Below are 16739 nucleotides of genomic sequence, written 5' to 3'. Positions count from 1 at the left end.
CGTTTCACTCTTCTGGAGGTTGGAATAAGGCTGTAGGCTTCCCTCCTCTCACCAGAGCATCTGCAGTCATAGCTGCTGACCCCATTCCAGGAAAATTGGTCCCCAGCCCACAGCCACCTGGCTTGTTGGACCCATCAGAGTGTGTCAGTTGGAGTGTGCACACCAGACAGCATCTGCAGAAACCAGCTCAGTGGCTACACTCCTGCATACTTGGTCCAGGACTTCACCCCACAAAGGTCTCCAGTAAGGGATCTAATGACTGGAGAGCGAACTTGTAGTCCTTTCAGACATCACTGTCTGGGATCGGAGTGGCACTCACTGGTCTAGAAACATCAGTCAGTCAAGCGGAAGGGAGGACAGCTCATCTGAGATGCTGCATGTGTTGCATGGCTCCCTGCATTCCCAAATAAAAGTAGCCAGTCCAGCTGTACGAGGCCAGAAAATAGCCCCCAAATGTATCATCCTCTTCCCCAGGACCTGTGAATGTTATTTAAACAAAAAATTCAGGGCACCTGGCTGATTCAGTCAGTGGAACATGTGACTCTTGGTCTGAGGTTGTGAGTTTGAGCCCCATGTTGAGTGTAGAGATTACTTAAAAATAAAATCTTCTAAAAAATAAATAAGATAAAAATAAAGTCTTTAAGAAAAATGCAGTATGATTGAGTTAAGGATCTTGCTATAGGGAGGTCATCCTGGAATATCCAGGTGGGCCCTGAGTCTTTATAAGAGGAAGGCAGAAGGAAACTTGACACACAGAGAAGACTGCGTGAAGACGGAGCAGAGAGAGATGTGAAGATGTGGCCTTGAAGACTGGATTGGGGCCACCATAGACCAGAGGCTGGAAGGGACACTGGGGGATTTTTCCCCAGGAGCCTCCAGAAGGAGCGCAGCCCTGCCAACACCCTGATGTGGGCCTGGTGAAACTGATTTTGGATTTCTGGCCTCCAAAACTGTGAGGGAAGGAATTTCAGTGTGTGGTAACTTGTTACAGCCGCCAGAAGGAATGCAGGAGCCCCAGTGAGTGACTAACAAGACAGTCAGGGTTGTGCCCAGAGAGGCAGAACCACCCACCACCGCTGCCAGCTTGGCTGGTGAAGACCACGTCACTCAGTTCAGCCCACATGTGGGAGGGTGTCACTGAAGGCCGCCAACTCTGCCAGGAGCCATGTCAGAAGCTGCCTAACCAATCGTGTTTCTAAAATGAAAAGTAAACCAAAGTGACCTTGGTCCTGGGAGTCGGGACATTGCAGGCAGACTGCAGGCGGCTGTTGCCTTGTCTCACGAAGACTGCAAGGAGACTGGTCAGGGGCTTCACTCTAGGACTTGGGTGGCAAAGTGCAGGAATACAGGACTTCCAGAGTCAGCTCCAAAGCACGTGGTGGTCATCCGCTGATGACCCTCATGCCCACATCCACCCCCTCCCCCCACCCCTGGCACCAGAGGCTTTCATCACGGACCCAGCCATAGCCTTTGCCTGGTGAAGTGGGTGTAAAGAACGTCTGCTTCCGTGCACTCGGAGCTCACGCCTCTCCTTTGGCAAGCTTCCCACCTGCGGCAGAGGCTGGGCACCACTGGCCTCCATTCCATGCCCTTGCATTGGTGCTGCCATGTGGCTGAGCACCAGCCAATAAAGGGAGGCAGAATTGATGTCTGCCGCTTCCAGGCCTGGCCCCCGTGGGTCTCCGCCCAACCCTTCTTGCTCACTGTCACCTGCTGACCAGGTGCAAACAACGCAGTGGAGAATCCACTAGGATGTGGCCCGGGATGTGGTTTCTGGCTGGATGGCCCCTGCGGCTTGACTGACGTGCTCTGCTTGGCAGCATCAGACCGCGACATCCACGAGAATGCCACCGGGCTCAAGCACCGGGATGTGGGATTGTTCGTTACAGACGAGCATTACTTCCTGCAGCCTACAGTCAAGTTCTCAAATGTCCGCCACCTTACCCCTTCCCAAATGGCACTTAGCCACACTCAAACACACTGCACAAATCCCCAGACTGACGACTCCTGAAAATCCAGAGCAGCCCATTTCTAATCTTTCAGACCAACACCTGTGTTGTTACCAGTGAAGGAGCCACTGGGAGCCCTCCGGAATTTCCACTCAGCCCAACACAGACCAAACACAGTCTTGACATAAATGGCACCTTCATCCAGACTCCATATAGATTCACTGGAAACATAGCAACTCTGCATCATTTTAAGTTTCATAAATGATGGTTCTTAAGATGAAGACCCCTTTAGTGAGCACAGAACCATGCTCTAGCACCATGGGACCACAGCACGTCCCATTTCCCCAGGCCTTAGAAAAGACAGTCATCCTTGCAGACCCTTCTATGGCCTCTTCTGGATGCAGGAAAGGCCTCTGGTATGTCTTCAGAGGTCAAGGATATTACCACCCTGCTCAGCCCTACTTGTGACTTTGAGAGCCTTGAGTGTGGGGGGACCCTGCTCAGCCTTTGGGGCAGGAGTGTCTGTGTGGCCCACAGATCACTGAGACCCTACACAGGAACATTGTTACCGCGTTAGATTTCGAATGACAAAACCACAAAAATAGATAAAAGGACAACAAAATGGCGGAAATATTCAGAACCACAGAAAAGAAGAGGGAGTGACCTAAGAGTTCTCCTGTCCAGCTCCTGCTCCTGAGCCGTGTGGCTTTTCCTGGTGAGAAGGAGCTGCCAGGGCCCTAACCCTGTCCCTGCAGAGCCACCAGCCCCTGCCAAGTACTTCCCCTCTCCCAAAGGCCATGAGGAGAACAGTAAGCAGAAATGGCAAGTCTTCTTGCAATGAAATCAGGAGAGAGCAGAAACTCCAAGCTACAAACAGGTGGGAGGCTGCCACCTGCATCAGCCAAAGCAAAGGAGGATGGTGGGGGCGCAAGTCTAGAGAGAGCCAGGACAGCACGTGCTCTGGGACCCCCACATGGCAAAAATGAAACCCCTAACTTGCAACAGGGGAACGAGGTTGACAGGCTGGTGCTAGGAACATTCTAGAACTACTTAAAGCTCCATCGGTCAAGGGGCGCCCGGGCGGCTCAGTCGGTGAAGTGTCTGACTCTTGATTTGGGCTCAGGTCATGATCTCAGGGTCATGAGATGGAGTCCCATGTTGGGCTCTGAGCAGCATGGAGTCTGCTTGTCTCTCTCCCTCTGCCTCTCCCCCCACTCACCTGTGCATGCATGCTCTCTAAAATCAACCAATCGATTGATCAACCAAGAGAAAATAGAAAACAACCACACGAGGGAGGCCTGGGTGGCTCAGTCGGTGAAGCGTCTGCCTTTGGCTCAGGTCATGGTCCCAGGGTCCCGGGATCGAGTTCTGCATCAGGCTCCCTGCTCATGGGGAGCCTGCTTCTCCCTCTGCCTCTGTGCTTTCCCTCTCTCTCTCAAATAAATAAAATCAGAAAGAAAGGGAGGGAGGGAAGGAGGGAGGGAGGGAGGGAGGAAGGGAGGAAGGAAGGAAGGAAGGAAGGAAAGAAGGAAGGAAGGAAGGAAGGGAGGGAGGGAGGAAGAAAGGAAGAAGAAAGGAAACAACTGCACGAAACAGTGTCAGAGCTTCGGGAATCCAATTTCCGAAGTGTCTTGAAGCCTTACTGGGGAGGGGAGCAGGGAGGTGCCCTGGTGACGCTGCCCACGGAATGGGCCAGAGTCTGTTTTTCACAGAGCACCGGGGAGCTTAGAACCACGACTGCCTTGCTGGGAACCAATTGCTTTGCCGCTTTTCTTCTGGAAACTATCCAGGAAGTGTGAAAGGTATCAGTGACTGAACAACAGACTGTGTGTTAAGTTTTGAAGTATTTTTAGAGAAATACATGCAATTCTTAAAATTTGTCAGATAATGATAGTATTATGTGAAAGGAAGGAGGGAGGGAGGGAAGGCAGGGAAGGAAGCAGGGAAGGAGGAAGACAGACAGACAGAAAGGAAGAAAGACAGCCCAGCTGGGAAAAATGGGTGAAATTTGAAAGAAGTCTGCCGTGTGGCTAATAGCACTGCACCGTGTCCCTGGTGTTGCCAGCACCTGTGGTCACAAGATGTTATTAGGGGACGCTGGGTGAAGGACACGGGAACTTTATTCAAAACCAGGGACTCTCTGAGGAAGAAGCTGGGCTTCAGGGTGTAACCGCAGCTTGAAGAAACTAACCCAAGGCAGGTGGGGGTCTGCGTCTGAGTCGAGGACTAGAGGAAGCTACGGGTCTGTGGGATTATTCCAGGGTTGTTCAAGGAATTGTTTGAAAAACATTCAGAGAGAAAAATAACCCATAATGAAATTAAAATGATTAAAAAGAAAACAAAGTTTGAATTTGACCAAATCTAAAAAGAAAATACCAGAATGCGCATTCAGTTCCTAGCAGAAGCAGAGCCAGTCATGTGCAGTATACAGAGGTCAAAGAACGGATGACATCATGCCAGAAGTCCCAAAGACCCTGAAAATATTTTACGTATTTTTCGAAAAGCGAAATGGAAGTTCTGCCTCATTGGTTTGTTCCTGCTGAACGGCAGGCAGATCACTCTCAGGAAAGGAAGAGATTGGAGGGGCAGGTGAGGCTGTCTTGGGCTCCAAACTCCTCACTAATACTTGGAATAGACACCATTTCAAATGCAAACTGAGTGATAAAATGCCAGCTGCACATGAGATTAAAAAAAAAAAAATTTGGACATGACTTGTTTACTCTCCTTGGCTAAAAATCCACCGAAAAATGAATGCAAGATCTTGTGCAAAAAAAGGGAGAAATTTGTAATGAGCCCTATTTAGCAGAAATACATGACTCTGCAAAGGGAACTGTCTCAGGAAGAGTAGGAATGATACTAGAATGAGCTGAAGGCATTAGCAACAAAGGAAATGAGAACTTGGAGACAGAACTCAAGAAATGGAGGAAGGTGTGCAGAAGCAGACTGATGTGTAGAGACGCCAGGTCGCCGTGCAGGAGAAAGCTCCCGGCAGCTGGGTTCCCTGCTCGCTCATCCGGCAACAAGAATCTTCCCGGACAGAAAATGCATGCGTGAGGGATACACTGACACCAGTAAAGCAGACCAACTAGTGCACACAACTGCACACACAGGGCTCCCCGTCTCCAGAAATACACACTCCTGCTTATGAACCTCCCCCTTTTCTCACATTTTTAAAATTGAAGCAAAATTCCCACAACACACATTCAGCACTGGTAAAGGGAAAATTCGATGTCATCTGGTACATTCATGATGCCGTGCCAGCTCCTTTCCTGTCCGGTGCCCAGACATTTCTTCACCCCAGAGTAAAACCACACCTCCACCGCTCCCCTCCCTCTGGGCCCTGGAAACCACCAATCTGCTCTCTGCTTTCAGGGATTTACCTATTCTGGATATTTCCTATACATGGAATCCTACAATGAGGGACCTCGTGTCTCTGGCTTCTTCCACTGGCCTCATGTCAACACTAAAACTTTAGGGAGCCGAAGGGAGGAACGTTCATTTTCTGCCCCCCAGAAGCTCAGCTCCAGCTCTTAGAGACCCCCCTTCCTACTGGCCTTCCTGGGGGGCTGCTTTTTAAAGGATAATTCAGGTGCTCCAGAAATGCTTCAGGCAACTTTACTTTTCTGTTTTTATTCACATTCCTTCAAGTATTTTTAAAATCTTATGATCTTGACCTGAGCGTGACAAAGAGTAGCACAATTTTTACATTTGCAAAACCATATGGTAAAAGGAAAATAAATTATACTAAAGAGAAAATTTTTAGAAGATTTTATTTATTTGAGGGGCGCCTGGGTGGCACAGTGGTTAAGCGTCTGCCTTCGGCTCAGGGCGTGATCCCGGCGTTCTGGGATCGAGCCCCACATCAGGCTCCTCTGCTGGGAGCCTGCTTCTTCCTCTCCCACTCCCCCTGCTTGTGTTCCCTCTCTCGCTAGCTGTCTCTATCTCTGTCGAATAAATAAATAAAATCTTAAAAAAAAAAAGATTTTATTTATTTGAGATAGAGCGAGAGACAGAGCACAAGCAGGGGGAGGGGCAGAGGGAGAAGCAGACTCCCTGCTGAGCAAGGAGCCTGATGCAGGACTTGATCCCAGGACCCTGGCTGGGATCATGACCTGAGCCCAAGGCAGACGCTTCACTGACTGAGCCATGCAGGTGCCCCTGAAGAGAATTTTTTAAAGTTTATTTATTTCTTAGTAATCTCTACACTCAATGTGGGACTTGAACTCACAACCCTGAGATCAAGAGTCACGTGCTCTTCCAACAGAGCCAGCCAGGCGCCCCAAGAATTTTTAACTACAAAGTGTATATTAACTGGCTGCCAAGTCCCCAAGACTCTTTATTCTTATAGGTTTCTCTCCCTCGCTCCCACACACCTCGCTAGGGCCTTTCCTGGGGTCCCCATGCTCCAACTAGAAGAAGCCTCCCAGGGATATAACACTTGTCCTCAGTCCCCCAACCCACTGGATTGTTTCCTTGGCTTCTCCTCATTAAGATTGTGACTTGATAAATTGTTCACCTGAAAAAGAAGAAACTTCAGGTTTTCCTCAGATTTCTGGTTCTGTTCCCAAGGCAGTTGTGGGACACAGACAGGAGTCCAGTGCCAGGCTAGGAGGTACCTGAGGGAAGAGGCGCCAGCGGCCAAGAGCCAAGCCAAAGCCCCAGCGTTCCTACCGGGAGACTGGCAGGAGGACACTGAGGTTTCTTAAGCACTGTGTTTGCGATTAGCGGAAAGAGCAGGGCTGATCGTATTTGTGCCCCACACAGAACGCTACTTTCGTATTGTCTATTCTCCTTGGGTGGCTCTGCGGGGGAGACTGGGGCCACCCTTGGCGGTTCACAGCACGGAATAAAAACCAGAAACAAGGCTGGTCAAGGTGAGAGATGGCGCAACCTCTATTGGGGACATTTGAAAGTATGTATTATAAGCTTTTCCAGGTGCTTGTGATGTGGGAAACAAAAGCAGAAGAAAATTATTAAATTTCCTTACTACCTACAGCCCACTGACAAGTCCTTGAAACAGGCAGAGTGACCTTCCTCTAGGGACTCAAAGGCCTGGATGTTGACACTTTGCGAAGGGCAAAAGACAATCCTAGCCTGACCTCCCCACCAGGATCCTGAAAGCCTACTTCATTTTATTTCTTTTTTCGTTATTTTTTATTTAAAATCGATTAGCCGACATACAGTACATCCTTATTTCAGATGTAGTGTTTAATAACTCATCAGTTGCATATACCACTCAGTGCTCATCGCATCCCGTGCCCTCCTTTATGCTCCTCACCCAATTGCCCCATCCCCCCACCCAGCTCCCCTCCAGCCACCCTCAGTTTGTTCTCTGTGGTTAAGAGCCCCTCATGGTTTTGCTCCATCTCTGATGGCTTCCCATTCAGTTTTCCCTCGTTTCCCCTGTGATTATCATCGGTTTTCACTCATATGTGGAACGTAAGAAACAGTGTAGAGGATCATAGTGGATTGAAAGCCTACTTTAACACATAAAAATTCTTTTGGAAACTTCCTTTATCTCTAAACCCCCCAACACACATGTTGGCAATCATCCCCCAAGCATATGGCCCAGCGATACACACCTGAAGGGTCTCATGACTAAGGTTTTATTAGACGGTAATAAATGACCTTTACCCAATAATAACTAAACCACCACCCCCCAAGGTCCTGGAAACCTTGCTTCCAAAATTCCTTAGAGACTTACGCTATCCCTAACCTCCTCCCAACTTGAAAGTTTCTGCCCACGGGTCCTGTCACCATGCTTCAATAAAACCACCTTCTTGCACCAAAGACGTCTCAAGAATTCTTTCTTGGCCATTAGCTTTAAACCCTAACCTCTTCCCAACATCACTTGTAACCTTGGAGAGGATCCTGGGAAGAGGGCAGAGCAGGGAGCTCCAGGAATCTCTCCCCACCTGGGCCACGACTGCACGGGCAGAATCTGTCTGATGGGAATATCTGGGGACCGTGGAGTCTGCTGCAGGCTTGCAACTGTCCAGGGGAAATAGTCGGTTTGGTCTCTTCTAGCTCTTAGCGCAGTCACAGCTACCCAACCACGTGGCAGGCAGCTGTGCACCTGCTTCTGGAGCAGCCCGCAGACGCCAGGTGGGCAGAAAGGGCCCCGTCCTCCAAAGAGCAGGAGTCTATGCTCTCATCACTGACGGCTGCTTCTGATCACACAGGTGCAGACACAGAGGCTGGCGGCCGTGCTGTCGCCCCTCCAGCTCCAGCTCGAGTGACTTCAAGGGCATCGAGAGGGCGAGCGCCCCCTTACCCCCCTTTTGTTTTCCACTTTTCCCCTTTTGGGAGCCACACATTAGGACACTCAAAAACAGCTGCATACGTGGGAAATTAGGAAGGGACTGTGCGTGCCCAAGGAAAGGCTCAGAAAAGACCTGAGAAGAAACTCAGTTTACACCTCAGGCTGATCCTCGGCACAGAGACAGCCCGCAGCAATCACAAGTATGACGACAACAAAACAGCAAACCCTGGGGAAGGGGGAGAATCTGATTTCCAGAGTTACTCCATCATGAGATTCTAATGTCTGGTGGTCAGCCAGAAAATCACGAGGCACACACAGAAACAGGAGAGTCTGTCCACTGAAAGGAAAAAGAGAATTCAACAGAATTTGTCCCTAAAAAAAAGACCTGATGTCAGATCTGACTAGACAGACTTCAGAGAAACTGTCTTAAAGATGCTCAAAGAAAGGCACCTGGGTGTCTCAGTCAGTTGGGCATCTGACTTCAGCTCAGGTCATGATCCCAGGGTCCTGGGATCCAGTCCTCATCGGGCTCCCTGCGGCGGGGAGTCTGCTTCTCCCTTTGCCTGCCCCTCCCCCTGCTTGTGCTCTCTCTCTCTGACAAATAAATAAAATATTTAAAAAGAAAAAGAGATGCTCAAAGAACTAGAGGAAGTTGTGGATAAAATCATAAAAAAAAAAAGTATGGACAAAATGCAAATATCAGTAATGAGGAAGAAAACCTAACAAGAAACCCAAAAAAATTCCAGAGCTGGAAGTGCAGGGACGGAGGTGAAACATTCATCGGATAAACAGATTGGCAGATTGGAACAGACAAAAGAAAGAGCATTTCGAAAATCTCTCTCTTTTCAAAGTCTAGACAACTCAGAGTGGCACGTTAGTCTGTATCCAAATTAGAGAAAAGGAAGGTCTTTCTGCTTGTGGGGAGGCCTCACCTTGGTTCCCTCTCTCCTGTTTTCCTCAGGCTTCCTCATTCCGTAGCTTCTGACCATTGGTCACATGCTGAGACCCTGGAGCGTTAGAGCAGCCCCAGAGCTGACAAGCCCGGGGGGGGGGGGGGGGTGCTCAGTGTGCAGCCAGATTTGCCGGCCACTGTTAAAATTGACACGCAGTCCAGATGTCCCTGTGGCTCAGGAGGGTGGCTCCCAGGAGAGAGCACCTGCCATAAAGGGCGCCAGAAGTGCATAGTACATAATTCGTGGATCAAAAAATAGGGGGTAGTGTTGCATTAAAACATGAAAAAAATTATGAAAACTAAAATAATTATAGAAATTTTTAAAATTGTGAAAACTTTGCAACTGTTTTAGAATAAAAAGAAGCAAAAAATTCTATACTCACATCTGTGCACCCAAATCTATACCCCAAAAGAACCCTTCTTTTCTTACAGATTTTTTATAAAGATTTTATTTATTTATTTATTTATTTATTTATTTATTTATTTATTTATTTATGTGGGGATGGGTAGGGGGAGGGGGAGAGCGAATCCCAAGCAGACTCCCTGCTGAGCACAGAGTCCAACAAGGGGCTGGATCCCACAACCCTGAGTTCATGACCTGAGCCGAAACCAAGGGTCGGGCCCTCAACCGATTTCACCGCCCAGGCACCCAATGTGGTAAAACATATGCGATGTCGAATGTTATTGTTTAAACCATTTTTAAGTGTTTAGATTGTTGGCAGTAAGGACATCCATGCTGCTGCCCACCACCACCATCTACTGTCTCCAGAAGTTTCTCATCTTCCCAGACTGAAACTCTGCCACAGGAAACATTAGCTCCCGTTTCTCCCTCTCCCCAGCCCCTGGCAGCTGCTGCTCTGCTTTCTGTCGTGTGAATTGGAAAACTCTGTGCTTCATGTAGGGGGACCCCACAATATCGGTCCCTGGGACGATGGCTCCTTTCACAGAGCACAATACCCTCCATGTCCATCCACGTGGCAGCTGTGTTGGAATTTCCTTCCTTTCCACACACATAATAGTCCTGTGTGTGTATCACATTTCATTCATCCACTCATCCATCCATGGACATGTGGGCTTCTTCCTTGCTCTGGCTGTTGGGAATAATACCTTTTCAAGTCCTTGTTCTCACTTTCTGGGGTGTATGTCCAGGGGTGGAATTGCTGATTGATAGTAACGGACAGGAACCTTCGCTAGGACCGGCTATCAGCATCCGAGTCCTCCACCGGGATGGTCACACAGTCTGCCCTGCCCCAGCCTCAGTCAGCCGGCACGGCGTGTCAGAAATGCCCAGCACCCCACAGCCCGATCCCGTGGGAAGGGGCACCCAGGAGGCTGCTTGGTCGCACGAGGGAACCCGGCTTTGCAAAGGAGATGCGTCCTGTCTTCTGGAATGCCGGGCTGGCCCCTCTGGCCTAGCAGGTTTTCGCTGGGTCCTCAGGCTGAGAGAGAACACAGATCACCTTGCATGAGGCCTCCTCCTTCTGCAGGTGATGCCCCACCTCCGCCTCCTCCTAGGAGAAACCAGAAGGTCCCTGACAGGATTCCTCACCCGGTGCTCAGCCCATGACCCTCCCCGCCCAACCCCCTCCCCTGAGGAGCCCAGACAGAACGCCCCCTCCCGTCTCCCACTCATCAGTGTTCATACTGCACACCTTTCCTTCTCAGCGCCTCTCAGAGGGAAGATGCTTAAAAAGACATGAAAAGTGGCAAAATGGCTATGCTTCTAAAAAGCTATTATTTTAACAGCTTTATTGAGATATAATTCACATACCGTAAAATCCACCCATTTAACGTATACAATTCAATGAGTTGTAGTTGATCCCAAGGGTTGTGCACCCACCACCATAATCTAATTTTAGACTATTTTTGCCCCCCCAAAAGAAACCCCTTAACTCCTGAGCACTGTCTCCCATGCCCCTCCTCTCCAGCCCTCAGCAACCACCAGTCTGCTTTCTCCCTTGGATTTGCCAATTCTGGACATTTCATAGAACTGGAATCCTACAGTGCATGGCCTTTTGTGACTGGCTCCTGTCACTCAGCATGACGTTCCCAAGCTTTATCCATGCCGTGGCTCAGCGCGTCACTCCTTCTCATGGCTGAGTAATACTCCATCGTATGGATGGGCCACATTTTGTCTGTCCATTTGTGTCTATTGGTGGACATTTGGGGTGTTTCCACCTTTTTTTTTTTTTTAAGATTTTATTTCTAAATCCCTGCCCTGGACGTGGGGCTTGAACTCACAACCCCGAGATCAAGAGTCTCATGCTCCATGGACTGAGACAGCCGGGGCGCCTGTTTCCACTTTTTAACTATTGTTAATAATGCTGCTGTGAACATTTGTGTTACATATATGTTGCCATTTCTCCTATATATACATCTAGAGGCAGAATTCAAGTTATATGGTAACTTTGTGTGGAACTCTGTGGAACAGCCGACAGTGTCCACACCGGGTTCATCCCACCAGCAACCTGTAAGAGCTCGAGCTTGGCCACGTCCTTGTCAACACCTGTCATTGACTGTGTTTTGATTCTACCCGTCGTAGTGGGCACGAAGTGGGATCTCACTGTGGTTTTGATGTGCATTCTCCTGATGATTAACGACGTTGGGCGCCTTGGCATGTGTGGCTGTGTTTCACACACACATTCAACACCCAGGTATCCACCTAGTGTTGCTTGGCTGGGCCCCTGGGACACAGAGGCGACCCAGACAGAGACACAGTCCTGCCCGACAGAGCTCTGGTCCAGAGGGGTGCAGACATGTAACCAAAACAGGTACCTGCTAAAAACAGGGTCCTGGGAGGTCACCCATTAAGTGACTCACAAGCCACAATCCAGACAGGCCTGAAGAGCGCTGGAAGGAAGGAATGGGTCCTGAGATCTTCCTTCCAGACCTTCCGTAAAATCAGAATAGGGACGCGAGTGTTGGCAGTGTGTTAGGACTTGGTCATGTTCTTGGTTTTAAGGTTGACCACAGAACTGGCAGAGATGAAAGAGATGGCGTCCCCTGGATGGGTGACTATGGGGCCAGGACAGGGATGCTCACTTGGGTTGCGTGTGGGCTGCAGCTGAGTTACCCAGCGTCTCCACGATCACCTTAGAGAGGTGACAACACACATAAAAACCCAGGGAGCAGAAAGACAACAGGTAGGGTGGTGGGTGCCAGGGGCTGGGGAGGGGAGTTCACATTTGATGGGTGAAGGGTTTCGGTTTGGGAAGATGAAGGGGCTCTGCCTGTGAGCAGTGGGACCCCGCACAACAGTCTGACATGAATGTGCTCACTGCCACTGCACCCTACACCTAGTTAGACCTGGTTACGATGGAAAATTTTATATTGTGTATATTTCACCATAATAAGAAGGTGGAGCTCACTCTGCCCACCTCTTCCATCCCTGATGCAATGAAAACAAAGCAAACCAGTCTCGTGCAGGGTGAGCTGCCCGACAGGACCAGCTACCTTGTCCCTGCGCAGGGTCGCCCCTCCCTCCCCGGGAAAGGTGACCATCCCGTCTGGAGCAGCCATCCTCACGGAGCCCTCGCCTTCCGTCGCCCCCACCTCCTCCTCCCAGGACCTGCCTGCGGATTTTGTTTGCCGGTCCCGGCAGCCACGCCCTGCCCCGCAATTCACTTCTGGGGACCTAAGCTGCTGCGCTCTTTCCCCGCGTCCAGGTGTCAGGAGCACAGCGAGGCTCCCCCAGTATTCCCCTCTGCGGCTTGAGCGTCTGGGCGACCGGCCGCCGGAGCAGCCCTGCAGCCGCTGCCGGGACGTGTGCCGTGCAGCTGACGCACGGGGGCCACCGTGCGCTCCCGGAACCACCCGACCACCCGGCCCCTGGGACCACCCGGGCCCACGGGACCCACCGAGCCCACCCGGAACCACCCGACCACCCGGGCCAGGGGACCCACCTGGACCACCCGGCCCCCACGACCCCCCCGGCCCACGGAAGCCACCGCACCCACCCGGAACCACCGGGCTCATCGGGAACGACGCGACCACCCGGCCCACCTGGACCACCGGGTCCACAGGCCCACCCGGAACCACCAGGCTCACTGGGACCCACCGGGCCCCCCCGGCCCACGGGACCGACTTGACATGGACGCGCGGGGACCCAAAGCCGCCGGCGGGGACGCGCTGCGGGACGCGGTGAGTGGGGCCCCCTCCCTCCCCTCCTCGGTGCCTCCTCACCGGCGCTGCCTCCGGGACTGGGGCGGGTCGTGGGTGGGCGTGGCTAGGGTGGTGGGCGTGGCGGGGGAACTCGGGCAGCCCCCCGCCCCGCAAGCCCTTGGCGCCCCCACCCCTCCCCGCTTCGGATCTGCCGGAAGCGCTCGCGCATCAGACGCGGACGCGGCGCATCACGAAGCCACATTTGAGGCTGGTTGGTTTGTCATCTTGAAAAGAAGTCGTTAGATGTTGTACACACTTGAGTCTACGTTTTTCTGACAACGGTTAAAAAAGCAAAGGAACCCCCCCAGGGGAGACGGCTGCTGGTTAAGGCGCCGCGGGCTCGGTCTGCAGACGCAGGTCCGAGATCGGTGCCGGCTCCGCGGCGGAGACAAGGCGCGGTTGTGAGCAGTGACCTGCGCGGTGCCCGAAAGCCGCGCACACGCAGGGCTTCCTGTAAGCGCACCCGGCGTCGGCCACCCCCTCCCCAGCTGATGACCCGCCCGGAGCCCAGGCTGTAGGGCAGGCGCGGTGCCCGTCCGCGTGCGCGTCCAGCGCTGCTCAGCACTTCCTGAGGGACCCAGTTACAGGACGCTGGGCTGCTCCCTCCTGGACGTTTGACAGCTCCGAGTACGTTTGCGTGTGTGACCACCCTCATTTTGAGTTAGTGTTTCTGTACGGTGTGAGCAAGGGGTCAGGGCTGCTTATTTCCCGTGTGTTTGGCTATCTCCTTGTGCCAGCACTATTTTGAAAAGATTTCCCCTACCCTTTGAATTGAAAGGCCTTGGCACCGTGCCGAAAACCTGACTAACTAAATAAGGATGGTTCTATTCCATGATGCTAAAACCCTTGCATCAATAGTAAATATTTTTAAAGGGGGGGGGGCGATAGATCCAATTTAATTAAATTTGAGACATCAAGAGACCAAAAAAAAGTAAATATTACATTCAGTTGTCTTATGGTTCATTTTTTCAGGCAGAAAATCTATTTCAGGAACTTCAAGAACATTTTCAAGCTCTGACTACAACCTTAACCCTCAGAAATATCCTTTTCTATCTTATAACAAATACTGTGATGCTTTTGAACTCTGGAATTATCATGGAATAGCTCTTTGACTGCTACTAGTGGATAATTGTTGACCTAGGATTTCCTGGTGTTTACATGTGTGCCTTTCCACAGTACCCTGAAGTAGTAATTACCATCCACAGGCAATTATTCCTGCATGACAGGAAGCCTTTTGTATGACATTTACAAACACAGGGCAATACAATACAGGGCATTTTGTATGACAATGATAAAATACAAGGACACAAAGCACAATACTACCCAGTGGGGCATTTCCACTAAGCCCTAAATAAATCTGGGTAGTCTGCTGAATAACATTTATACTCTACCAAGCGATCAGAAACTTCCCAACATAATATGGAAGGTCTTCAACATACGGTACTATACATGGCTCTCCCCACCTTTGTTTTTTTCTGCAACTTTAGCCTCTCACTGTTTTGTTAAGACATGAATTCAGGTACGATAGGACGTATGTTTCCACTTCAAGCAAATCCAGATAATGGTAACATCTGCCCTAAGACTTGGCAAGCTAGAGCTCACTTTACACAATTAAATTCATTCCTAAGAAATTATATGAAAAGTATTTCCATATGGAACCATTTACTTCAACTTTTGATTTTGTAGATGGGTTCCCATAGGGAAAAAATATTCTTTTTTTTTTTTTTCTTTCTTTCTTTCTTTCTTTCTTTCTTTCTTTCTTTCTTTCTTCTTCTTCTTTTTTTTTTTTGGTTTTCAGCTTTCACACTTTATTTTTTTAATAATAATTTTTATTATGTTATGTTAGTCACCATACAGTACATCCTTAGTTTTTGATGTAAAGTTCTATGATTCATTAGTTGCTTATAACACCCAGTGCACCATGTAATACGTGCCCTCCTTACTACCCATCACCAGTCTATCTCATTCCCCCACCCCCCTGCCCTCTGTAGCCCTCAGTTTGTTTCCCAGAGTCCACAGTCTCTCATGCTTCATTCCCCCTTCTGTTTACCCCCCTTTCTTCTTCCCTTTCTTCTCCTACTGATCTTCCTAGTTCTTATGTTCCATAAATGAGTGAAACCATATGATAATTGTCTTTCTCTGGAAAAAAATACTCTTAAACATGATAAAATTAAACTGCAGGAAAGTTGGTTTTAAACAGAATCAATTTCCATTATATATACATACTCATTAGAGTTTGGTTAACACATAGTTAAACATACCAGACCATCTCATGTTCCTGAGTCTGTATCCACACAGGGGGAGCCAAGTGTTCAGAACCGAGCTCACGGTCAAAGGTTAAACACACAGTACAAACACCTCAGGGAAGCAGTCTAGTCGCACTGACCCTAAGGGTTAGTACTTGCCGCGTGTGACTCCCGCGTGTTAAAAGCTGCACGGCGGGGTCGTTTGTGTCAGTGCCTTGACGAGTAGGTGCTGTTCGGAGTAGGGTCTTTCAGGACCTTCTAGCTGGCGCTCTGGACCCCACGTGCAATTTTCCTTGACGTCGTACTGGAAGAAATGGGAAATCGCATTGAGGACTTACAGAAGAATGTGAATGACCTAATGGTGCAAGCTGGGATTGAAAATCCTATTAAAGAACAGATGGTAAGGTCATCATTAGGAAACTAAATATGTTTGCCTTTTGCATATCTTTTGATTGCTTTCATCTTGAAAACTACAATCCCATATTAATTCACTGGGGATTACTGCCTTTGTACTGCATGGAAAACCTTCAGGAATAATAAAAGGCATTTACAAAGGCTCTTTTCTAAATAGACTAACTGGGACATTCCTCATCATAATTCCTTAAAAAGTGTACATTTTAAATGACAAGCTCTATTATTTAAAAATTGGCTTTTATGAAACTACTTTTCACCACTACCTCTCAAGCTGGTCTTCAATCAAGACACAAGATAGGATGAATTAGAGATTGGGGAGTATAACTAGTAGTTTCTGTTTGAGACTCTGTCCCATTTAAAGAAGATGCATGTGCATTAAGCCCCCAACCCATTTCATGGTTGTTCCTGAGGGTCCCACCCTGGCCCCCACAATGCAAACATTTATTTTCCAGGGAAACATCGCACTTAATCTTGAAGAGGCAAATGTATGCTTGGCTTCAGGTCTCAGACTGGATTTATGTCCACGTGACATATGGAGAGACACAACTTTATTTTATGAGGATACTTACCCATATTTTATTTCCATAATATTCTGATTATATAGGCATATTTTGATTGAACATTTAGGTGCCTTTGTTTTCCCATTTTCTTTTACAACTGTTATCCTAAGTCCACTGGCAAATGATCCATACTTAACCTGCTAAATCAGAGCTGGTTCACCTACCAGCGACTTAGAAATGTCTCCATCTGGTCTC

General features: G+C 49.4%; 1 protein-coding gene across 1 annotated transcript; it reads left to right on the top strand.

The window, feature by feature from the left end:
- Positions 1 to 12892: 12892 nt before the first annotated feature.
- On the top strand, positions 12893 to 16739 carry HSBP1L1 (heat shock factor binding protein 1 like 1). The gene is made up of 3 exons (XM_045790375.2): positions 12893 to 13303; positions 14297 to 14363; positions 15876 to 16739. The coding sequence occupies exons 1-3, from the start codon at positions 13253 to 13255 to the stop codon at positions 15992 to 15994; spliced, it is 237 nt and encodes a 78-aa protein (XP_045646331.1). The 5' UTR covers positions 12893 to 13252; the 3' UTR covers positions 15995 to 16739.

The sequence above is a fragment of the Ursus americanus genome, chromosome 19 (assembly GCF_024610735.1).
Source record: "Ursus americanus isolate L20-20 chromosome 19, mUrsAme1.1.p, whole genome shotgun sequence".
Taxonomy (NCBI): domain Eukaryota; kingdom Metazoa; phylum Chordata; class Mammalia; order Carnivora; family Ursidae; genus Ursus; species Ursus americanus.
The sequence above is the reverse complement of the archived record's forward strand: the minus strand, read 5'-3'. Positions and strand labels throughout refer to the sequence as shown.